Raw genomic sequence first — 25127 nt, forward strand, 5'->3', positions numbered from 1 at the left:
TCTATTAAAAAGTAGTCAAAATCTTGTGTGCATGTATCTGTACGTATCCCTAGAAGTTAGGTTTCACAGAGCAGCTCTTAAAATTTCTATGTATGAACAATAACATCCTGTGGCAGATGTAGTAATTTGTACAACTACTATGTCACGTGGAATTTGTTTTCTCTCCCTCGTGACTTCTCTCCTTTAAAAGGAAACCTATGCAGACATCTCGTTATTGGAGGCAGAATCACTGCAAGACTGAAGAGAAGCAGGGGCCAGAAGGGAGTCCCTCTGCTCAGATGCCCCAGGAGAGTGTCCCCAGTCTGTGTGTGCCTCTCAAGGCACTCTGGACTCTCCTGCCCGCAGAAGCAGGATTTGGGTAGAATGGGCCAGGATGGGCACTGCCAAGACATCAAAGTTACCTGGGAAAAGTTATTCTGAAGGAAATCCAGGAGACTAGGAGGGACCAAGTTGTGGCAGAAACAACTGGCTCAGGAAGGAGATTCAAACAAGCCATTTCTTTCAATACCATTTATTCATTTTGTGTGTCATAAAAATGCAGAGGAACCCAGGAGAGGAGACTTGAGTGGGCTTTGGCTGAGGCTTGAGTCTCACTTCCTACCCTTGCTCTATTTGCTTGGTGGACAGACTTTTTTTTACTACTAACCAGTTTCTTTCTAAAACTCGGAAGAGACAATGTGTTGCTTCTACCTTTTTTTCCCCTCCAAAGTACAGTGTCACTTCCTACAGCGTTTTCTAGTTAACTCCGGAGATAACACAGTGGTAGCTTTAAACAGTTACAACCACTTGGTTCATGTATGTTAAGAAAACGGAGAGAATTTCAGATGAATATGAAACCTTTAACAAGTAGGTCCCCTGAACATAATAGATATTTTCCCCTGGTTCAAGTTTAGGACTAAATGAGGAGGAATTGGAGAGGTTCCAGAGGATAGTAATGAAAATGATTAAAGGACCAATGATGAAAGGTTCAAGGAATTGGGATTACTTAGCCTGGAGAAGAGAAATTTGAGGGGTGATTTAATGGCAATCTTCAAGTACAGTATGTGGAGGGTTATTACAAGTATGGTAGCCAGCTGTTATCCAGCTGTATTGAAGGTTGAAAAAAGGAAACAGAACTAGAATTTCAGCAAGAGATTGAAGTTAGACCAGTGGTGTCAGTGGTTCTCAAACTAGCTCAACGGATTGTGGAGCCTTTGTGGAAGATCATGAAATATTGATGTTTTAAACTTAAAATATGTAGGATTTGCTAAATCCGGTACAGGCTATACAAGAGTATAACAGAAGCTTAAGGGAGGGAGAATGATGGACTCAAAGTTGGGAAACTGTCGACTTGGGGAGATGAGTGGGAGTTAAACACAGGGATGCCTTGACTGGGGAGACCAGTTTGAGAAGCAGTGGGTCTGACTGGGAGGTGGCAGCGCACCCGCGGAGGTGCTGAGAGCTGACGGCAGAGCCCGTCGGGACGTCTGGGGGCTCAGGAAGGAAGAGAATCACTCCCACCTGAATCCCGTGGCCCTTTTACACCCACCCCTGGGAGAGGAGGCGGCAGTGGTCCAGCCGCACACGTTTAAGGGCCTCTGAGGACTCGTGGCCTGCAGATGGGGTGGCTGTGGGCCTGTCCTCAAGGAGGCTGCGCCGGCAGGCCTTCTGTCACGGGTTCCAACCAGCTCTGGCCTGGCCTGTGGATTTAGGTCACCATTACGAACTGGAGATTATCAGGAATTTCACTCTTTAAAAAAAACTTTTTAAATGTTTTATTACAAAGCTTCTTTTAAAAAATGCTCAGCACGTTAACTCAAACTGGAATGACAAACGTTAGATTGACAGTTTGGGGCAAAGGCTGTGCCTTGCTATTAAAAAAAAAAAAAAAATGGGTACATCAATGCTCATTTTAACAACTGGCATAAAATCCCACTAATTGGCTAATAAAAACATACAAATACAGAACATTTAAAGTAATAACAATTCAAGTGCTGGGCTTTTTACAACAAGGGGGTGAGAAGGAAAGAAATGAAAATTCACTGCAAACTGGTTTGCTGAAAGTATCTGTTAAGGTTTACCATTTAAAAAAAAAGAGATCATAAGAAAAATAAAGAGGACTGCCAACTGCTACCCATGGAGTGGATTGGCTGTTATGTTTATTTAGCTCTATCAGACACCTTACAAAGACAGAGAGGCCACTATTGTTACAGGTAATTCACGGAGAAGCCACTTAGCAGACGAGATATCTCTCAAAAGAAGGAGGCTTCTTTTCATTTTGTTTTTATTTCAAACAGTTCCAGATCTTTGAATTTTACTTAAAAAGCTCATAGCTAGCAAAATATACAAGAAAAATAAAAGAAGTGTAAATTAAAAAAAATTCAAGTTTAAAAAAAGAAGCGAACAAGATAGATCCTTTTGCACTGTTAAATAAAAGCTTGAGGAGAAGAAAAAGAACCATGAAGCCAGAAACAGGGAACTCTTCCCCACATTCCTGCGGGGACGCCAGGCTGTGCTGTAGCCGCTCCCAGTGCTCAGGCACTTGGGGGCAGGCGAAAGCAGCCGGGTTACTGTCCTTGCCAGAAGGTTACAGATATGGATGCAGGATGCTCTGGGAAGTGCACAGCGGAGACGGGGAGGAAAGCTGCTCAGCTGACCCAGGGCCTGCTGGCATTCTCATGTGCTTTTTAATTTTTCTTTTAAAAAAACCTTATATGCTTTATTGTGGAACTTGGCTCTTGCAGTAGATGAAAGGGGGTTGGCAGTGATTGTCTTTATGGATCAGCGTCTCTAGCAGTGACCTCAGGGTGAAGTTGGTGTCATTTCTCCTTTGGGGTCGACTGGGCAAGCCATGGAGACAGTCTGGGTTTTCAACAAGCTTCCATCTCCAGGAGAGGTCCCGGGGTCGCTGCCTTGGCTTTGCATGTTGGGAATGAGCTTCGTTTTCCACCTCGAGAAGGAACAAATAAAATGCTGTTAATGTGCATTTGCCACAGACCTTTACAGATTTTGAACCTCAGCTGCATACAGCACATCTTAAGATCTCTGCATTTAATTAATCCTCTTTGTTGATCTGGTGATAGCTAAGACAGATTGCCCCTAAGGTAGCCTTAAATCCTTAGATTACATTAGAGAATAAGTGTACTTTACTTAAGTGTTTACCTTGGTTTCATGTATATGTATATATATGTTCAGAGTTATGATGTGAAATACACATAATACTTTGGATCATGGTTTTTAAAAATAAATCTGAAAAACATCAGGAGAGAAGGGCCAAACATGAACTGTAATGGCGGGCAATGGCCAGATCAGAGAAGGATCTGTCATTCTAAAGTGTTTGGTCTTTTTAGTCCACTGTGGAGCCACTGTAGGACTTTGCACGCGTGCGTACGTGCTAAGTCGCTTCAGTTGTGTCCCACTCCTTGCGACCCTGACAGGAGACTAAAGCACACTCAAGTGAGTGAGTGCCCCACATTCCCACAACAAGCAGCTATGCAACCAGGATGTTTTCTGTCTGCTCATATTCAGTCTGAGGTGCATAAGCTTCTCCAATATTCAGGCTTCATTTCTCAGGTTTTTTTTTTTTTTCCCTTTATAACAACTGGGATCTCTAATATTATGCTTGGGATGTACACTCAACAAGTATTTAAAGATGTTGCTAATGACAAGAGCATTCAGAAAGGATAATCTCTAAATCCCAAAAGTTTTAATAATCTGAGACCTAAAGAGCGATTACAAATAAAACATTGCAACAGAATCAGAGACAAAAGGAAAGCAAAAGCACCCCCAAGTTCAGCTCTTCTGTGGAGAGCATCTGATGCCCCTGCTTTGCAACTGGGGAGACGGCCTCGTCCAGCTGCAGGGAAGTCACCTCATCCACCTGGTCCCCTGGCAGCTCAGACGAATCTCAACTGTCTGTGCTGCAATGTCCTTTTATTAGCAAACATTACCTTTAAAAAAAAATTAATTCTAAATAGTGGAGTGCATTCCTTTATGCTTTTTATTTGAGTAGAAAGAAACCTTGGAGGAGAAGTAAAAGGAAACTTTGAAATAGTTGTTTAATAATGAGAAACTAAACTCAGGATGGTGAGTTCCAGTCCACAAGGTGCTGTTCAGAAAAGAGCGGTCTGTGGCCCAGGAGCTGGGAGGAGCGGTGCCCGTGGGCTGTGGTGAGGATGGGCTCAGCCAGTACCTCGGAGGGACTTACAGAGTGCAGAGTGCACAGTGAGTCCCTGCGTTTAGGGCTTTTACCAGCTACGTGTTAGCGTTATTATACGGCAACCACCACCAGTGCTGTCCCTCAAAATGACTCATCATCAGAACTGTGAAGAAACTGTTCATCTGGGTGGCTAGTGAACAGACAAGCGAAAGCACAATGGGAGGAAGCCAGCCACGGAATGCTGCCTTCAACACAACGAGGTCTTCAGTGACGATTTCAATTCCTCTTCTCCTGCAAGATCACCCTTTGCCCATTTAACAGGAGAACCATGGTACAGCTCTGTGGTTTTTAAAAGTTTAAGCAGAGTACAGATGCTTCACACAGGAGGCTGGAAGCGCTGCAGAGGGCCTGGCTTTCCACGGAGATAGGGGCAGAGCCTGGGCAAGGGGTGAAGGCACTGCCCACAGATTCCTAGTCACAAGGTGCTTGGGTACCCCTGACTCTTGGGGCCAGGTCCAGGTTGCTCTTGCTGGTGAGGAGTGGCTGAGCAGCCCTGGGCCAGGAATGCACAGCAGCTGGAGACCAGCTCTGTTCCGAAAGGACTGGCCTCAGCAGCCACGAGCACCAGGCCGCTGCTGGAACCTGTCCCCAGCCCAGCCTCAGGCTGACCCTTAAGTTGCAGGGGACAGCCTGCATGGCCCTGTGGTGCCCTGGCTCTCCTGCACTTCCCACTTATCAAGTTGACCTCTTCCCACCTCACAGCACCCTAAGTGCCTTCTGCCCCCTCCACTACCACTCCTGGCTGGCCAGAATGACCATTTGTCACAAGGTCGCTTCCCTGGAAAGAAGTTCGACATCTCCTAATAAAGCCATTTCTTTCTGTAGTGTCACACGTTCCCACCATTATTTTATTACCACAGTATCCTCTTACAGGATCCTCCTGGAAAGTTGGTTTCAGAGGTGCTCTGTACAACTGCCAATCAAAAAGTGACTCTTTCCCACCTTGGATGCTCTCCTAAGTGTTTCGATAAAGTGGTAAAGAAATTGTCTATTAAAGGGGCACCTTATTTGAACCTGGTTGGTCCTATAAAATATAAGGTTGTCAGGGGAGACCAATTTTACCCCAAATGGGAAAAATGGGGGCCTTCCAATGTTGCTTTACAGATATAAAACAGGTCAAATCAAGATTCTTTTCAAGAAACCACAGGCATGAGGCTTGGGAGACTGGAGACTTCCACATCTAAGGCTTCACTGGGGGGGCTGTGGCTGAGGCTGGGCTGGCCAGGCAAGCCCCAGTGCAGCCCAACCCAGCAGCGGAGTCGGTGTAATCAAAGCTGCAATTACTGTGCCCGCTTCAAAGGGAGCTTGGAGTCCCATCCTACATATGTCAGGCTTGGGCTCCCTCCGCGAGGAGTCACCACGTGGGCCATTTGTTGAGTGACTCTGAAGGAGGCACAAGAAAACACCCTCCCCCCACCATCCAGCTGAAATCCAGGACTCTCTCCTGGACTGAACTCCAATCTTGACAGAATATCCTGCTAACCAAATGGAACTAGGAGGCCAGACAGACAGATTTGCTTATTAAGAGCCCAAATGCTAAAGAGAAATCTTGATTTCAAGATGGATCTGCGTCTGGGAGATGACCAGCACTGACTGAGGGCTTTTAGGCCTTGGCTCAAAAGATATGAAGAAAGGGAAAGGGGAAATGTCTTCTTAAGTGCAAACATCAGCCTCTATTAGAAGCCAAGTGCTTTGCCAGCCCTTATCCTTGGGGTTCTGTGGCCCAGCCCCTCCCCCAGTCCGTCGTCCAGCAGAAGAGGCAAGGAAATAAGCCGATTAGCAAGGCCAAGGTGGAAAAGAGGAGGGCTGACTCGTGACTAGGACCCACCCGGTCAGATGGAGCCATGTGGACACAGCATGCCAAGAGATGCCCGTTGTCATGTAACATCACCTCCTTGTACAGAAACGGCGAGGAACACGCAAAGGTGGCTAGAATAAGAGATCCTCCCCCTCCCAAATGTTACTAGCAAGGAGCAGGAACTTTAAAGTGTTTTTAGTTATGACGTGAAGTTTGAGGAGACAGCATCAGAGATGAGTCTGTGAAAGGTGAACAGAAGCAGAGACTTTATAAAGAGCGCCCACCTCTCCACAGCACACCACACACCTCCTGCGCATGGCCAAGTTTTCCTGCCTCACCTCCAGGCAAACCGACAAGCCTGCTATTTCATGTGTGTACGCAGAGAGCGGACTTCTAGAGCAGAAAGCGAGCATGACAGAGCTGGTCTGCCCTGTCCTTCCAGAGGGAATGGAGGTGTTTGCTCGTCAGTGACTGGTCTGAGGAACCCCTAGAGATTCGCTGGGGCTCCTGGTTCCCCGTAGGTCACAAGAGCTGGTGAGGAGGAAGGAACAGCATGGGCTGAGCACTGTGGCACCAGGCACTGGGACACGTCATGCAATCACGACAGCTCCGCTGGCTTTGGCCCACTTACAGAGAAGGACTGGGCTGTGTGAGGTGAAAGGGCTTGGCTAAGGTCACTATAGGTGGCAGAATTGGCTTTTGAGCCTTAAACCCAATTTCTTTCCACCATACTGCAGAGCTTTTCTTCTCACCTGCCTGCCTGCCATAGCTAGTCAACAGCACTGTTACGACAGTGGAGGTGGTGGTGGTCTACATCTAGACCACTGCCCACCCCAAGATGATATGCTCTCAAAGCAGGATGAGAGAACAAAGAGCATAAGAAATTAACTGGGAAATTTAAATCTCTAAGATTTAAAGTATAATCTACAAAAGGCAAATTCAGGTCTTTGAAAGGATTACCTAGTATTTGAGAAAAAGAGAAAATGATAATGTGTGGCTGGGAAGGTTGGTGCTGTCCATTCTTTCTACAGTGGAGTTAGTCCTTAAGTCCCAGCATCAAGCTAGTTGGCCCCCAGTCCCCAGCGATAAGCTCTGATGCAAGATGATTCCCAAAGCACGGAGGAAGGAGGGAGAGATCTGGGCTATGAGGGGTCATTGGCCTTGGGCTTGGACCCAGGTTGTCTAGACCAGGGCAAGGTCACTGCATCTGTGTGGTTTCTTCCCTTGTGATTACTCAGAGTGAATTATCATCCGTGAGAGCAGACTTTGGCAATGTTAAGATGACTCTGAGGCAGGCCTGTAACTAGTAATAAATTGCTCTAGGGGACTTTCTTATTTCCATTTGCAGCTTTTGGCTTCTCTTCTCATCACCCCTTTGCATCTCCCTTGTGAGGATGTACATCACATTGGTTGGCTGGGCCTCACAGATCCCACCACTAGACCCTTACCTCCACTGGAAACACTACAGAAATATTCTTGAGGAAAGTTTTGAATAAGAGAGCCTCAAAATCCATTTTACTTCTGTATATCAAAGTGCTTCAGGAGGACAGTATCTATGGAGACTCATATACCCATCTCTAAATTCTTTATCCAATTCACCTTTTCTCTCTACAAGTTCTCCTACAGTAAAGATGCTAATTTCACCTTCTAAAAGTGACGCAACAGAACTAGTACACGCTTTTTTAAAATTTCCACTGTCATTTCTTCCACTGTCATTTCTGTTTGTGTACGAGTCTGTGAGTCTTACATATATGGGGCCTAGGGAGGTGACAATGCGTTATCAGTTCTGAGCATGAGCTCTGAGAATAGTCAGTCCTGGGCTGGGTGAACCCCAGCCTTTATCACATCACCTGAGTTATCTTCAGCAAGTACCTGAATGTACAAACCTCAGTCTCCTCATCTGTAAAATAGAAATATCAACAGTACATCATTACACCTTATAATGTACGCTGAGGGGGATGAAAGGAGATAATTACCCACGACAGATTATGTGCTTAGCATCTGAACAGTGCAGTGAGTGTTGGTTACTGCATTGGGTGGAGATGTGAGCTCAAGAGAAGCAGAGCTAGGTCTGAGTCTGTCACTGCTGCACACCAGCCACACAGCCCAAGACACATTCCTGACATTTTCTCATCCCTCAAACAGCGCAAAGATCCCTCCCCATACAGGGCTGCCACAAAGTGGGATGTAGAGGCTTCTGTTAGAGCATCCAGGGCAGAATACGTGGTCCAGCAGTATTAGTTCTGTTTTTGTTGTTCCGATCTCATGTGGCATGTTTGGGGGTAAAAGCAACTGTTGTATTATTTACAGAATTTCTGGTGGAAAATTAAGACCAATAGAGAATTCTGCGAAGTCTCTCTTATCAAATGTATTATAAAATATCTTCTATAATGTCTACAGAAATACAGTGATACCTGGGAAAAGTAATACCAAAGGGCAGCAAAAATTTTGTTGTTATATTTACGGAGAATATATCTAAAAATTTAGAAAACTTCAAGTTAGATTTGACTTAGGACTTAAGCAAGAAAGTGGGCACTGCTGTTTGACTGAAATGCTTTCATTTCTTCCCCCTCATTCTGTCAAAAAAAAAAAAGAGTGACTTTGCTAAAGCAGGATCACCTCAGATTATTAGACTCACTCCTCGGATCTAATACCTGGCAGCTTCAGACCCACAGAACACAGCTGAGGAAGTGGAAAGGTCTTAAGCTCTCACTGTAGTAACAAAAGATTCATGCAAAAAAGCACATTTACCCTTCCTAATAAGAGCACCCTCCATACGCCAACTCAGATTCTATTTACTTTTAATGTATATATTATTCAAATAAGCTTTGTTTTCTGGTTCCCAAATCCACAAAATGGATCTGAAGGAACATATTTACTACTGTCAGAGAGAGGTACAGTCCCTAGTCAGACTGCTGCTGCTGCTGCTAAGTCGTGTCCGACTCTGTGCGACCCCAGAGACGGCAGCCCACCAGGCTCCCCCGTCCCTGGGATTCTCCAGGCAAGAACACTGGAGTGGGTCAGAATGAGAAGACAGTAAATCTTCAGAAATCCCCTATTACTTGGGGTCATTTACAAGTGTCAGACACCATCAATTCCTTGTTACCATATACCATACAGTATATTACACTATAGAATAATGGCATGAGGTATTAAAAAATATTTAAATTACATGTACTCTGCTGAAGAAAGAGCTGTACTCACAAGAGTTAAAAAGTACATGTTGTGATACTTAGACAGGTAAACCTAGAGTTCTCTGGGAAACTCCATTATCCAGAAGGAAAATTCTCTCAGTTTCAGACAACTCAGTGAGAAAACATTCTATTATACCAAATTTGTCCAAAACATTTTATTCTATGAACTATTCTCAAAAGTGCCTGGATCTTAATTTCACGGGTTTCCATGGACAATACTGAAGATCATGTGTCTCGAGGGTTCTAATAGCCTTGTTCTCTCCGTCTACTATCGTTTTTTAATGGCACGTGATCACTCCTGCTAGCCAAGGGTCCAGTTTCCTATTTGTTTCCCAAGGCAACTTAAATCTGATTTTAGCTCTTCTGGCCATTAAAGAGCAGCACAGACTGATGGGAAGGACACTGTAGCACTGCAGAGATTTGCAAAGCTTTCACCATAAGCATGATCCTCTCCCTGCTCCCTCACCAGTGCACAGCTGCTGAGATAAAATCACCACATGAGCTAGACTGACAGCCCAGCCACCAGCGTATTAGTGCCCTGAGGTGGGCATCTGCCTGCCTCCCTCTTGATTCTACCAACACCAACACATGCCTGCTTTTTTCACTTTCTCATTATCAAAGCCTTCATTTCTACTTTGAGACTCTGGACAAGCCTTACTGTTTCCTAGGTATTTCCAGTTTTACTAGTTTGTAAACAGTTGGCTTTGCTTTCTAACTAAACAAGCCAACCTGGGAACAAATACCCAGAGGCTCACTGATAGTTAATGTGGGTGACTACATCTGCACTCGGGGAACAGAGTTCAGGGCAAAGACTAGGCAAAAGTGTCAAACTCATTAGGGCGAGCTTCAAAAACTGTATGAAGTAAATGTTTTTCTCAAGGAGACTCCTGAAAATATTTAGACCTCTCCCTGACTCTTAGGAGGACACAGCCAAGTCTCAGGCTTCAGGCAAGTCTCCTAGAAGACCTTCAGTCAGTTCTGAGGAGGACGGTCCTGCTGGTGGTCCTGAGGAGGACTCCAGTCCAATCAAATGGAAAGCTAGAAAAATTTTTTAAAAGATATAAATCCAAGCACTGCACAATTAACTACTGTGCTGTCTACTATACTAGAAATTACTTCTCCCACACACCTGTTGGCCCAGGAAAATAAAGGCTAAAGTTTTCATTTAGGAAAAAAAATTTTAAATTCTCAGTTTAGCAAGTGTACAGGTAAAGATTATTCCAAGGCTAAAATCACAGTGTAGTGTGTCTGTATATGAGTGCCTGTCTGTATCTCTTGGTGTGCTTAACTCGGGGTTTTTCTTAAAAAAGGGTAGCCTGTTTTTAAACTAGCCCTTTGGTGTTATATGATCAGAGGAAATACACTGAAATATCATAATTTCAATCTATATAATTTTAAGATAGTGGACTTTTTATGTTTTGCTAAAGTAAATATTAGTAAATCAATCAGTAATGTTTTTTAAGTTAGTAAACTCAGAATAATAATCTCCACCTTCTCAAAAATTCTTAATTCTTTGCTGCTTCAATTCCTCATGAATCTTAAGTCAGGAAGAAAGGGAAGTATTTGATGATAATCTTTTGACTTCTGACAACCTTGAGATGTTACATATTTCAAATCTAACATGTACTAGAATACTGGAAACTCACAACTTGATCATTGTTCTTTCAAACCCAAGAATTCTTCCATGACTGGACAGCTCAAGAGTGACTTACTACTCCAGGAAGCCTTCCTTGATCTCGTTTTGATTTATGTATTAATACTTCTTGTTCTCCTTAACAGTGTGCTGTATGTACTTCCTCTCTACCATAAAACATATTACTTTGTAATTATTCACTTGTATGTCTGTATCCTCTTAAACTGGGAGTTCCTCTGGGAATGGGCAGGGTTCATTTAGCAAGTCACCCCACTGCCTAAAGCAGTTCTTGACTTGCACAAGTAGACCTCACTGGATGTTCACAAAGTGAATAAACAATTGGCGTTTATGACATTGGCCTTCATGGGAGAATGTGTGCAGTCTCACTGCCTGGGGCCCTGGGCTCCCAGAATTCCCACAGGTGAAGAGTTAGTTAAAAAAAAAAGCTAGGGATGAATTTGGATTTCTTGAAAGATCCCACAGCTTGGAAATCACCTCTGATTTGGAGGAATGTCTTTTATAGATCCTAATTCTAATTATTCCTAAAGTTGGCTACAAGATGTTGAGACTGGGTTAATGCTAATTTCTTTGTTTCAACTTCATTTCACCAGAATGACTATTCTTATATAATGCACAAAAGTTGAAACACACAGGCAGATGGGGACATGGCTGGGTGTATGAAGCAACTCCAATGGCATTTCCCACCAACAAAGTGAAAGCATTAAATGAAACTCGTGTCTTTTAAGGAGCAGAAACAAGTTCTCAGAAGGTTTTTTGTTCACAGAGGAGTCTTTCCCTTTTAATCCACCATCCCATGCTAGTTCAGAGTAATGAGAAATCCCTAGCATTTGAGCTACATCACAGACGTCTAAGCTCAGTGATCTAATTTAATGGGAATTTCTTTTAAGGAGAGCAGGATAATGGTGAGTTTCACTGTACAGAGAGAAACCCTCTCAAAAATCTCCTCACGTTGGGAGTCACAGCATCTTCCCATCTGGGCACTGCGTTCCATCAGCTTTGCCTTCCTGCAGGGATAGCCTGACTTCAGGATCTCCCTTCAGAGCTGACAGCAAGTCCTAACAGACCTCACCCACACTGTGGGCAGGATCGGGCCCAACCAAACACTCCGTCTGTCTCGGCCTCCTCTCTAAGGTGCAGCCAGCGCAGGCGGGGCTGATGTCTGGCAGACAAGAGGCCACGTGATGGCGTCAGTTAGGGAAGTGAAGCCTGGAGTGGAGGCGGTGCTTCTGTCACTCATTCTGGGGGTGGGGAGAGGTGACCTACACAGGACTGAAGAGCAAACACATCGTGCACAAGTCGTTTTCAAGATCATACAGGTGCCTTATTAGTTGTACAGAGCCACTCAGACCTAGAATGAGGACAGATTAGTAAACAGAAAAGAGACTTTGAGTCCCTTTACTAACACTTGGGAGGCAGGGCAGCCCGCGGAAGCACAAAGCAAACCAGGAAAAGTTGGGACTGGAGGCAGCTGGGAGCTTAGAGGCCATTAAATAGTTCTCTTTCACTTCTGCCTTCTGCTGAGGAACCAGAGGCTCCTGACTTAAACCTACTGCCCCAGATCATCACATGGCACAGAGAGGGCTAATGTGAGAGCCTGGGTGGCCTCACTCCTAGTCTAAGCTCTTTCTATAGCAGGATGCTCTGTTGCCCTGGTCTTCCACTTAAAACAATACATGGAATACCCTCCGTGGAAAATAATCAGTTATTACTGAGTTTCACCTCCTCAGAAGGCCAAAGCCGACCCTCCAGTCACTCTGCTTTATTTGTATCACAGCACTTAACACGTTTCTGTTTGTTTTTAATCAGTTGCCCTGCCAGCAATGTAAGCAGTACAGAGCAGGGACCTCCAGAGCCTCATTCAATGCTGTATTTCTAGGTGTTACAGAGCTAACTGGCATGTTATAAAGTGGCCAATAAATGCTGAATAGTAACTAAACAAGTCAACTACTACACGTAGAAGTTTCTGAATTCTTAAAGAAAGGGGTGGGGAGACAGTAGGGATAGTATCATTCCTAATTTGCTGAAATCTTTATGAATGCAAATCTGACCTTCTCTCTGCTTAGTAACTCTTATCAAATGACTGGCAGTGCCGTTCTCTAAAATAGGCTAGTGTGGAGGACAGGACTTCAAAGGCTGCATGACTGATCCAGGGGAGAGGAACACTGAAGACTCTGATTAAGTGCAGCCCAGCTGACAAGAGTCAAGAATTTCTTCCTTGGGGCGGGGGAAGGTAAGTTTGTTGTGTTTTTCTGGGGCAAGGCAGAGGGGACACCCTGACCTTAAAAACAAACAAACAAAAAAACCCGAGAGTGACAAGGAAGCACAATGATCACTGTAATGTTATTTTTAAAAAAGGAGATATTTGGGGTACATTCTAGGACAAAAAGGCATTTAGCTAATCTTCAAATCTAAAATACTATATAATATTAATCATAAAGGACACAAAACCAAATATCAAAGTCTGAAGTATAGAAACACATTTTTGCGTGATTTTTAATAGAAACAGCATTAAAGATGGTGGTGCAAACAGAGGACAGAGTAAATCAGACCATTATCAGTCCTTAGCATGTTGTGCTTATGAGGGTTTTCCATTTAGAGCCAAGCATTAAAGGGGCTGCTGTCCATACCCCGGTGTTCAGTAATTAAAAGGACAAGTCTTCAAAAAATAAAATGCCGCAAAAAAAGTACAAAAGCATATGTGTTTACTATTAGAACTATTTCTAAACGATGATGCCGTAAGCACCTGGGGGCTGGGCCTGTGCTCCTGATAACCAAGCTGCAAGGCCAGCTCAGAAGAGGTCCTCAGTAATAGCTATCAAGTTGAATTAAATATGAACATCAACTGTGACATTATTTTTCTGATACTCGTTTGGTCACCTGTATGAAGGGCTGATCTTCTTTATACCTAGAGAAAAGCCTGCCACTAACTACTAGTTTATAAGACTTTTGGTATCGTAAAACAATAATGATGAAACTTTGAAGAACTCTGGGACTCTGAATATAGATGAAGAAAGTCTCACAGAGGAGAGGACAGCTGAGTTGGGCCTTGGTGTGGGGTGGAGGGCGGAAGGGAGGCCACTGATGATAAACAAAGAACCCTAAGGGGTGGGGCTTACTGTTCCCATTTTATAGTGGAGGGAAATGAAGATTAAGAACCTCAAGCTGGGAAAACAGCTGATGTAAAATTCATATCTATCTGGTACCAAAATCTCTGCAGGCTTTCCTAGGAAAGTCCATTGAAATTTTAGCACCAAGATTAAGTTCTAAAAGTTTAAGTGATCATCTGATTCTAGTGAAGAATGAAATGACCCACAAGCTAATGCTCTTCTCCTGAGAAACAACATCCTCAGGCAGAGGAAATGGGCTTTCCGAGCACAGGGACAGCATGTGGAGCAGCCTCCATCTGTCTGGGGGACGCAAATAATTTTGTCTGGACAGAGCACAGGACGCATGGTTGGAGGTGAGGAGAGGCAGAACACGGAACCTTGAGGAGAGGGTAGACACAGATCCATGCTAACGTGGTCTGCACTGTGTCCTTCAGACAGGGGGAAGCACTGGCCCTTTTTAAGTAGGGAAGTGACACAATTCGTTTGTGTTTCAGCAAATCCCTCTGAGAGCAACACAAAGAACTGGCAGAAATGGAGTCTGGAAGTAGGACAGTTATCCAAAGGCTATTACAGTAACCCAGATGGAAAGTTAGAGCACCTGAGCTGAGGCTCTGAACTGCGAAGTGTGAGAGGAAAGACTCGAGACAGACCCCAAAGATGGAATTGACGAGACTGGATGCGGGTTCCTAGAGAGAAGACAGTCAAAGGGAGTGCCTCTGAGAAGAACTGAGGATTCACAGACACACTATGAATTCAAAGCCTAGCAAACAATGAGGTAGTTTACAAAGCCAAGTTTCCACCAGGGCTGCTGGTCACATGGTCAAAAATCAAATAACTACAATAAGCAGGAATGAAATAAATTTAGCTATAAAGATGAAAGTGAGATCTAGCAATGGTTACCAATAAAGAAGTTGATAGTAGAATATAGTTAATAAGTTCTTAAGCCATATATTTAAATAATAGAAAAAAATGAAGCCTCTTTCTCCCTAGAAATAAATACATTACTTTTAAGCCTCTATATATCATCCCAACTGAGAAAAAGTCTCTACAGAGCAAAACCTTCCAAGTCCTGGGCCAGTGTGGGCCTGAGTTCCTCCAGCACAGCCCTGGGTTTGCAGAGTAAGATGTAAGATGGCATTTTGCTTGCTTTTGTTACTTGTCTTTTAAGCAGGCAGACTGCCACTGGTTAGTAAGGAATGGTTGACAAGAGTTAGGGGAAAGGGAATGGAGAAAGATTAAAGGGACAAAAAGGGGAAGAAGAGAGACACATCCTATATTGCAAGTCTATAGCCGGTATAAAAACCATCAGATGTTTTAAAGCACTGCTTTGATTTTGGTGGTCTTTCCTCTTTAAAGGAGCAATGCTGAACGGTGTCAGTATAAGCAAGAAGATTCACAAGCAGGTGCCTCTGTATATAAACGACGTCAGCAGTAGGACCAGAGAGTTGCTCTTACCATGTTTCAGATGTAGGCAGCTGTCATTCTTGGACCTGTACCTGCAGAAAATTGTGTCTTTAACAAATTTTTATTGAAGAGGTTTTTGTACATTCCAAATATGTAGTAGCTACAATATAATGTGGACCTGTTTGCTTTATTTTTTATGGTTCTTATACCAGCCATTTTTATTTGTGCAGTACAAGTAGAGGCCTTATCTTTAATGAAAGAAAAGGGGAAATAAACAGGACCTCACTGATTGATGCCTTGAATTACTGTACAGGAAAGATAAACCCTAGCATCATGTTTTATATTTTTAAATAACCCGAAACCATAGAAAAGATTCTCCAGGGGATACAAGGTGGCATATCACAAGGTCATCATAAAAAACTGTAATGTGAGAAATTATGCAACTAGAAGAACAGAAGTGTTAAAGCAAAGAGAAGACATACAACAAAAGCAAAAACAAAACCAAGGAAAAAAGAAAACAATCACAGTTAACAACGAGGATTCCCAGTAACAGGGTTTGGGGGAGCTTTTTAGATGTACCTTCACATAGTCACATTTAAAAGAAAGGTCTTTCAAACATTTTAAAAGAATTTCAGGGAGAAAAGCCGAGTTTAGGAATCACAGCATAGCTGAAGAATAAAGCAGTGTATAGAAAGATGCAGACTGCTTTAAAGGTGTTCCTCAGAAACGGGAGAATGGGATGGAAAGTCACATGGAGCCTACCTGATGTGGATTCCTGTAGCTTCTCTCTCTTCCTCTTCTTTTTCTTACCCTGGAAGAAGACAGGCACACTGTCACAGACTGTACTGTGAACACATGGATGAATGTGACAGAAAAGGACAGACAGGCAGTCAACCAAGAGATAAGATGCCTCATTATCTCTTTCTTTACCATCTGTACTCAGAAACCGAGAGCAAGAGAAAAATTCTTATCTGTGACCTTTGTCTTTTTAGCTTCACATTTAATGTCGTAAGTACTGAGTTGGCAGTGACCACACACACACAGGATAATGATGTCCTAGGGCTGTGGTGGGCTTCCCTGGTGGTTCAGGGGTAAGGGATCCACCTGCCAACGCAGAAGACGCAGGTTCAGTCCCTGGGTCGGGAAGATCCCCTGCAGAAGGAAATGACAACCCACTCCAGTATTCTTGTCTGGGAAATCTCATGGACAGAGGAACCTGGCAGCTACAGTCCACGCGGCAGCAGAGCGCTGGACACGACTTAGCAACTAAACAACAACAGGGGCTGTGGCCACAGACGCCGCCTCCCATTCAAGGAAAGCCCACATACGGAGGCACTCTGGTGCTCCTTTATTGCTAACCATCACACCGAGAGTCCACTTCTGGTAGAGCTGATGATAAACCTTCCTTACTATGAATTCGATCATCTAATTAAAAACCCACAGTGTTAACAGAATCTGCAGCCCCTGTGGCACAGACATGACATAACTGAGCACAGCAGTAGAAGAGGAAGACAGAACCTGAGAAAACTCAAAAGCTAACTGTGAAGACTTATTTATGGCAGCTAAAGACCTTGCTTCCTAAACGACATAACAACAGGAATATGCCTGCAGTTTAAAATACATTTCAAAATCATCTTAATCACATATTTACATTTTAGGTCTATTTATACTGGTTTAATTTTCTGTTTTCCTTCATAATTACTTTCCCCTCAAAAATAATTGTAATAAGGCATAGACACAGTATATAGTATATATTCCACTTATATGAATAGTAAATGACCAACCTCGATTAGGATGGTCTTTTCAAATAAGTGTAACAGAACACATATCACATCCAGTTTCTCTGTCTGCCATGATAATCACATTCACAAAAAATAAAACCGTAAGATTATATTGAGTATATTGTGTAAATATATAAAAATATGTATTTTTATGCACCTCAAGATAGTTTTTTTTCATGTCACATGACCTGATCTTGGGAAAGTTGACTGAAACTGTCCTCATAAACACTAAGGCAAACAACAGATATTAGTAACCTTGGGAAATGGCACATCAAAAATAGTAGAGTCGTCTTTAAGATGATTAAGGCACTCCAGGAAGAGGGGAGCAGATAGAGGAAGAACATGCTTCTCATAGGCGTTTACTGTCTCCCTTTCAAATGCAATGGCTTATGGTTTTCAGAAGGTGCAATAAGGTGGTTTCATGTACACGGAGCTTTCTTCCTTACCTCCTCCTCTTCGAAGCTCCCATTCACCCTTTTAAGATTCATCTCAAGTGTCATTGAGGACTCTTCTCTGAGAGCTTCCCACCATAATCTGACTCCTCACAGGGGCCATGATGAGCTGTGTCCCTGGGCCCCTTACCACAGGGCTGTTAGCACTGCTGGAATCTCTGCCACCCAGCACATGCCTAGCACATGCTTAGAACATGCAACTGTGGCCTGACATGTCAGACTAATGTTGCTTTTGTGAAATCACCTGTACTATATCCTAGGAATACACCTGTGCCTCAAGAGAACTAACATTTATGGTAGACAAAAAGACTTAAGGAGTTTGGATATATTTGTGTCAATTTAAACAAAAACAAGCAAAATTTCATGTGTTGTAAATAAACTTTTCATTAAAATCATAAACAGTACTGGGGTTTTAAGCACTACATTTAAAAGCTCCAATAATACAAATATAACAATACACCTGAGAATATATGTTCACTGTTGATTTATGAAAACCAGTTATAAAAACTGAAAGTTATAAAAACAAATTGAAGCTATAAACCTTGATGCCTTAGGGCATTTTAATATTAAATAGAGATATATATTTAATATGACCTCAGTGAGCATTAGGATAGCATTCTGACAATGAAAAGCTAAGATACAGAGCATATATCTTATTTAGACTCTATTCTTGTACTCCTAAGAATACTCTGTAATATCTTTAGCTAAATTGATACCACTTGATTGACTTCTGTTTGCCTCAGTAATTAACAGGCTTTTTTTGATTATTATAAAAATTTTAAGTTACAAAGCTGGGGTTCCCCTTCATTCAAAGAGATCCTAAAAATCAAGTTGTGCAAACAATTTCCTTTAAAAGTTGTGCCAATGAAAATCCTTAAAGGTAAATTCACATTACACTGGTCTTCCTTAAAAACTACTTCCCATCTCTCCACATGGAGAGAAGGGTAGAGAGAGAAAAAGAACATGTTTCTTTTATCTCTTTTTATAAGTGGCAGCTCACTCTTTAAGGATCAGAAACTTCATTCAAAGACATGATATCACTTGTATGTAGAATCTAAAATACAACACAAATGAACATATCTATGAAACAGAAATAAACTCACAGACATACAGAATAGACCTTTGGTTGCCAAGGTGGGTGGGGTGGGGAAGGAAAGGATTGGGTGTTTGGGACAGATGCAAACTATTATATAGAGGATGGACAAACAGCCAGGTCCTGTTGTATAGCACAGGGAACTATAATCAGTATCCTGTGATAAACCATAATGGAAAAGAATATAAAAAAGTATATATATATATACACACACACATAACTGAATCACTTTGCTGTACAACAGAAATTAACACTGTAAATCAACTATACTTCAATAACATAAAAAGAAAACAAGACATTCAACATGCAACACTAAATCTATGTAAATTCACAGCACAGCAAAGCTCTCCCAGGGGGTCAAAGAAGGAAGACCATTCTTCCTTACAGGCCAACCACATCCAGAAGAGACCCAGGACAGGTTTAAAGGAGTACACTTTAGGGCTGAAACCCTTTAGGTGGGGGATAAATCTTCCCACTTAAAGGAGATCACAAAGGCTCTCTCCAGAAAATACTAGTTACAGTCCAGAGAACAGAAGCCCAGTTCTGAGAGAAAACTCTTCAGCTAAAGTTGTCTTCCTAAGGAGGCCCTGGAAGACTGAGCTGGTCTGCTTGGAGGAGGGAAATGGCGTAGACTGTGCAGTTTGGGGGACTTGGGTGTTCCTTGCAGCTTAGCCACTACATAGCCCCAGACAAGTTATCTAACCTCTCGACTCTTCAATTTCCCTCATTTGTAAAATGCAACAATACTGTTTATATCACAGGATTATCATAAGGACTAGAAAACAACACACAAAGCACTTAAGACAGTTCTTGACAATTGGCATGTGGCAGTTACTAAAACAACCAAGACAACAATCCAGGAGAGTCGATGAAGCTGCTGCTCCCAAGTCACAAACAGTAGGACTCTTACTTCCTATGTCATACTTGCATCCAACGATGAAGCTCCAAATCCTGACCAGTAGGGACTTTTCCTTCACAACGTGTTACAGGAGACAATGTGCTCCCAACGTCTCTGTGCCTCATTATGTGGGGTGTATGACCTCATACTTGTGGCCCCACAGGCTCATCTACAGCAATGGCCACACATTAATTTACATATTGATTCATGGCTTCACTGTTCTTAAAAAGGACAACTACATCTAATAAGAAGATTGTCCTAGCTGGCACTTTGAATGCTAGTCTCACAAGAAACATGAAAATGATCTTCAAGGTTTTAAATTAAGAGCATAAGTGATCAAAAACATTCCCCTCTATAAAATGATACAACTGATATAACTTACAATATTCTTTCTCAGAAGTAGTTTTTGTTGTATCAAGATGAGAACAAGATGTTCAAACTCTAAACTAATAAAATAACTGGAAATAAAAATGAGGTGTTTTTTTGCCAATAAAATTAGTACAACTTAAAAATATGATAATACCTACTCCATCTAAATAAAATATATAACAGACATCAGAGTATGTTAATATGAAACAAAAAAGTGGATTTTCACCTAGTTCTAATTAGTCTGTGGCAAAACAGTCACATGAATACACTGTAATAAGTGTAAAATAACATAATCCTTTTTGGAAAGAAATTTGACAATATTAATGAAAAGCCTTTATGATCTGTACTCAACAATTTCACTACTTTGAATCTATCCTATAAAAATAAGTCCTAAATACAGAAAAAAAACCTGTTATTATGCACAGTTCATTGCAGGATTATTTCCACTTATTAAAAAAAATATCTAAAAAGCAGGGAAAAAATGGTTAATGGTGACACTCACTCAGTGAATATTGTATACCCATTAAAACTGGCACATAGAAACACTATGCCATAACAGAAAAATGCCTATTGTATATAAGAGCAAGCAGCATGGTACGAAAGTGTATGTATATACACACCCAACCACCCACCCACCCTCAAACACACATCCAAGTAAAAATGAAAAAATATGCACAGAAAATATACTGGAAGATAGTTAACTATTTATTAATAATAATAATCTCATCATTGTTTACATGATGAGATTGTGGGCTTTAAAAACAATTTTTTCACCAACATTTTAATGATAAGGATTTTTTTGATTAAAAAGTTTTACTTAAAAATGTCATTAGCATATAGCCAAAAAATTGTGACAGAGCAATTTTCAAAATGAAATATAACCATGAAGTCTTTATTATAAAGTTCATTAACTTTCAAAAATAGAAAACAGTGCCAGCATTAGTCATACTCTACAAGACATTTCCCTTATGAGAGGAGAACAAGTGAGAAGAGAGAGCCGTCGGTGTGTAGAAGGTGCTTACATAATTGTCTCTTGCAGACCAGCCTGGATAGAGCTGCATATGTAGCTGTCTTTCCTTCCGCGCTAATTCATAATATTTAGCCTGCTCTTCACGAGAGAGGGCATGCCACTGAAAAACAAAGGGGAAGGAGGGGAAAAAAATCAAGTAAAAGCAAAATAGCAATAGTATTATATATGTCATATTTCAGATAGTGAAGAATGAAAATGTTAAGAATGTAAACTTTGATTTTTAAATGGCAGAAGACCACGTGTTGCAGAAATCCATTTGGAGTTTGGTGGCTGCAATGAGATTCAAACTTTGGTTTTCCTGTCCTGCTCTCACATTACATGAAACCTGTCCAAGTATACAAAATGAAATGGCCTCTTGCCCAGCCTTTCTCTTCTCCAGGGCCAGTTAAAGAGAATGTTCACCAGTAAACTTCAACACCGAATTTACCCCTTTTTCATAGTTTGTGGCATATTCTGCCATTGAGTCCAAGTGCTATTTATTAATGCAAAATTTCCACACGTCTTTTCCACACAGATATCTCCTCACCTCACATGCACACTCTCCCACCCTGTCATATGAGGAACCTGAAACCTTCATCATATGATCCTGTCTATAAAGCGAGACATCAAAAGTCAGTCTGTCTCAGTCTCTTCACCCTCCCCTCACACTTATATAAACACTAATTGTCCACAGGGAGAACACAGATAACACTGTATAATCACCACGCACACTTTGTGTTTTGGTCTTCTTCTGATGGAAAACAAGGAGCATGGCCTAAATTTATCTTGACATCTACACTTTCAGACTATAGGACCTAATTTGGAGGATGCAGCACTTGACACCTTGAAAATTTTCCATTTCCCTTTAGGTAACAGATATTTATAGATCATACAGAGCAAAACAGCAAGGCACTGTTTGGGATTTTAAGCAGCCTGAACCCTGTACGGAATAACTGACTGGTTCAAGATCGAAAAAGGAGTACAGCAGGGCTGTCTGCGGTCACCCTGTTTGTTTAAACTATATACCGAGCACATCATGAGAAATGCTGGGCTGCATGAATTACAAGCTGGAATCAAGATAGGCAGGAGAAACATCAACAACCTCAGATATGTGGATGATATCATTCTAATGGCAGAAAGCGAAGAGGAACCAAAGAGCCTCTTGATGAGGGTGAAGGAGTAGAGTCAGAGAGCCAGCTTAAAACTAAATATTAAAAAAACTAAGATCATAGCATCCAGTCCCATTACTGCATGGCAAATAGAAGGGGGAAAGGTGGAAATAGTGACAGATTTCCTCTCCTAGGTCTCCAAAAATCACTGTGGACAGTGACTGCAGTCATGAAATCAGAAGACGATGGCTTCTTGGCAGGAAAACAATGACAAACCTAGACAGTGTGTTGAAAAGCAGAGACATTACTCTGCCAACAAAGGCCCGTAAAGTCAAGGCTATGGTCTTCCCAATGGTCACAAAGGTCCGTAAAGTCAAGGCTATGGTCTTCCCAATGGTCACAAACGGTTGTGAGAGCTGGACCATGAAGAAGTCAGTTCAGTTGCTCAACTGTGTCTGCATTTTTGCGACCCTATGGACTGCAGCACGTCAGGCTTCCCTGTCCATCACCAACTCTCGGAGCTTGCTCAAACTCATGTCCATCAAGTTGGTGATGCCATACAACCATTTCATCCTCTGTCATCCCCTTCTCCTGTCTTCAATCTTTCCCAGCATCAGGGTCTTCACCAATGAATCAGTTCTTCGTATCAGGTGTCCACAAAGTATTGGAATTTCAGCTTCAGCATCAGTCCTTCCAATGAATGTTCAGAGCTGATTTCCTTTAAGATTGACTTGTTGGATCTCCTTGCAGTCCAAGGGACTCTCAAGAGTCTTCTCCAACACCACAGTTCAAAAGCATCAATTCTTCAACACTCAGCTTTCTGTAGAGACCAACTCTCACATCCATACATGACCACTGGAAAAACCATAGCTTTGACTAGACAGATCTTTGTTGGCAAAGTAATGTCTCTGATTTTTAATATGCTGTCTAGGTTGGTCATAGCTTTTCTTCCAAGGAGCAAGCGTCTTTTAATTTCATGGCTGCAATCACTATCAGCGGTGATTTTGGAGCCCAAAAAAACAAAGTCTCTCACTGTTTCCATTGTTTTCCCCATCCATTTGCCATGAAGTGATGGGACCAGATGCCATGATCTTAGTTTTCTGAATGTTGAGCTTTAAGTCAACTTTTTCACTCTCCTCTTTCACTTTCATCAAAAGGCTCTTTAGTTCTTCTTCACTTTCTGCCATAAAGGTGGTATCATCTGTGTATCTGAGGTTATTGATATTTCTCCTGGCAATCTTGATTCCAGTTTGTGCTTCATCCAGCCCAGCATTTCTCATGATGTACTCTGCATATAAGTTAAATAAGCAGGGTGATAATATATAGCCTTGATGGACTCCTTTCCTGATTTGCAACCAGTCTGTTGTTCCATGTCCAGTTCTAACTGTTGCTTCTTGACCTGCATACAGATTTCTCAGGGGGCAGGTCAGGTGGTCTGGTATTCCCATCTCTTGAAGAATTTTCCATAGTTTGTTGTGATCCACACAGTCAAAGGCTTTGGCGGAGAATAAAGTAGATATTTTTCTGGAACTCCTTGCTTTTTCGATGATTCAATGGATATTGGCAATTTTATCCCTGGTTCCTCTGCCTTTTCTAAATCCAGCTTCAACATCAATGTACTGTTGAAGCCTGGCTTGGAGAATTTTGAGCATTACTTTGCTAGCGTGTGAGATGAGTGCAATTGTGCGGTAGTTTGAACATTCTTTGGCATTACCTTTCTTTGGGATTGGAATGAAAACTGACCTTTTCCAGTCCTGTGGCCACTGCTGAGTTTCCCAAATTTGCTGGCATATTGAGTGCAGCACTTTCACAGCATCATCTGTTAGGATTTGAAATAGCTCAACTGGAATTCCATCACCTCCACTAGCTTTGTTCATAGTGATGCTTCCTAAGGCCCACTGGACTTGGCATTCCAGGATGTCTGGCTCTAGGTGAGTGATCACACCATTGTGGTTATCTGGGTCATGAAGATCTTTTTTGTATAGTTCTTCTGTGTATTCTTGCCACCTCTTAATATCTTCTGCTTCTGTTAGGTCCATACCATTTCTGTCCTTTATTGTGCCCATCTTTGCATGAAGTGTTTCCTTGGTATTTCTAATTTTCTTGAAGAGATCCCTAGTCTTTCCATACTATTGTTTTCCTCTATTGCTTTGCATTGATCACTGAGGAAGGCTTTCTTATCTCTCCTAGCTATTCTTTGGAACTCTGCATTCAAATGGGAATATCTTTCCTTTTCTCCTTTGCCTTTAGCTTCTCTTCTTTTCTCAGCTTTTTGTTAAGGCCTTCTAAGACAACCATTTTGCCTTTTTGCATTTCTTTTTCTTGGGGATGGTCTTGATCACTGCCTCCTGTACAATGTCACGAACCTCTGTCCATAGTTCTTCAGGCACTCTGTCTATCAGATCTAATCCCTTGAATCTATTTGTCACTTCCACTGTTTAATCATGGGGGATTTGATTTAGGTCATCCCTGAATGGTCCAGTGGTTTTCTCTACTTTCTTCAATTTAAGTCTGAATTTTGCAATCAGGAGTTCATGATCTAAGCCACAGTCAGCTCCCGGTTTTGTTTTTGCTGACTGTATAGAGCTTCTCCATCTTTGGCTGCAAAGAACATAATCAACCTGATTTTGGTATTGACCACCTGCTGATGTCCATGTGTAGAGTCTTTTCTTGTGTTGTTAGAAGAAGGTGTTTGCTATGGCCAGTGTGTTCTCTTGGCAAAATCTGTTAGCCTTTGCCCTGCTTCATTCTGTACTCCAAGGGCAATTTTGCCTGTTATTCCAGGTATCTCTTGACCTCCTACTTTTGCATTCCAGTCCCCTATAATGAAAAAGACATCTTTTGGGGGTGTTATTTCTAGAAGGTCTTATAGGGCTTCATAGAACCATTCAAATTCAGCTTCTTCAGCATTACTGGCTGGGGCACAGACTTGGATTACTGTGATATTGAATGGTTTGTCTTGCAAACAGAGATCATTCTGTCGTTTTTGAGACTGCACCCAAGAATTGCATTTCAGTCTCTTTTGTTGACTATGAGAGCTACTCCATTTCTTCTAAGAAGA

The 25127-nt window shown here is 42.1% G+C and overlaps 1 protein-coding gene and 1 long non-coding RNA gene across 11 annotated transcripts in view; one reads left to right on the top strand and one right to left on the bottom strand.

Annotated features, from left to right (window-relative positions):
- Positions 1–1739: 1739 nt before the first annotated feature.
- Positions 1740–25127, bottom strand: part of LEF1 (lymphoid enhancer binding factor 1) — a 117721-nt gene continuing 94333 nt past the window's right edge. For 4 of the 10 annotated variants that reach the window (XM_081553986.1, XM_081553703.1, XM_081554416.1 and 1 more), the window contains 4 exons: positions 20971–21078; positions 16118–16166; positions 15407–15447; positions 1740–2929 (listed from right to left, as the gene is read on the bottom strand). In XM_081553986.1, coding sequence (XP_081410112.1) covers positions 15413–15447; positions 16118–16166; positions 20971–21078 — 192 coding nt within the window. In that variant the 3' untranslated portion in view covers positions 1740–2929; positions 15407–15412. The remainder of the gene's footprint in view (positions 2930–15406; positions 15448–16117; positions 16167–20970; positions 21079–25127) is intronic. The other 6 variants (XM_081554057.1, XM_081553798.1, XM_081554336.1 and 3 more) reach the window with 2 other exon arrangements.
- On the top strand, positions 10622–15873 carry LOC145531894 (uncharacterized). Its single transcript, XR_014072852.1, has 2 exons — positions 10622–13074; positions 14446–15873. It is a non-coding gene; the product is annotated as an uncharacterized LOC145531894 (long non-coding RNA).

The sequence above is a fragment of the Giraffa tippelskirchi genome, chromosome 1, assembly GCF_054371585.1.
Source record: "Giraffa tippelskirchi isolate mGirTip1 chromosome 1, T2T-mGirTip1v1.2.pri, whole genome shotgun sequence".
NCBI classification, from domain to species: domain Eukaryota; kingdom Metazoa; phylum Chordata; class Mammalia; order Artiodactyla; family Giraffidae; genus Giraffa; species Giraffa tippelskirchi.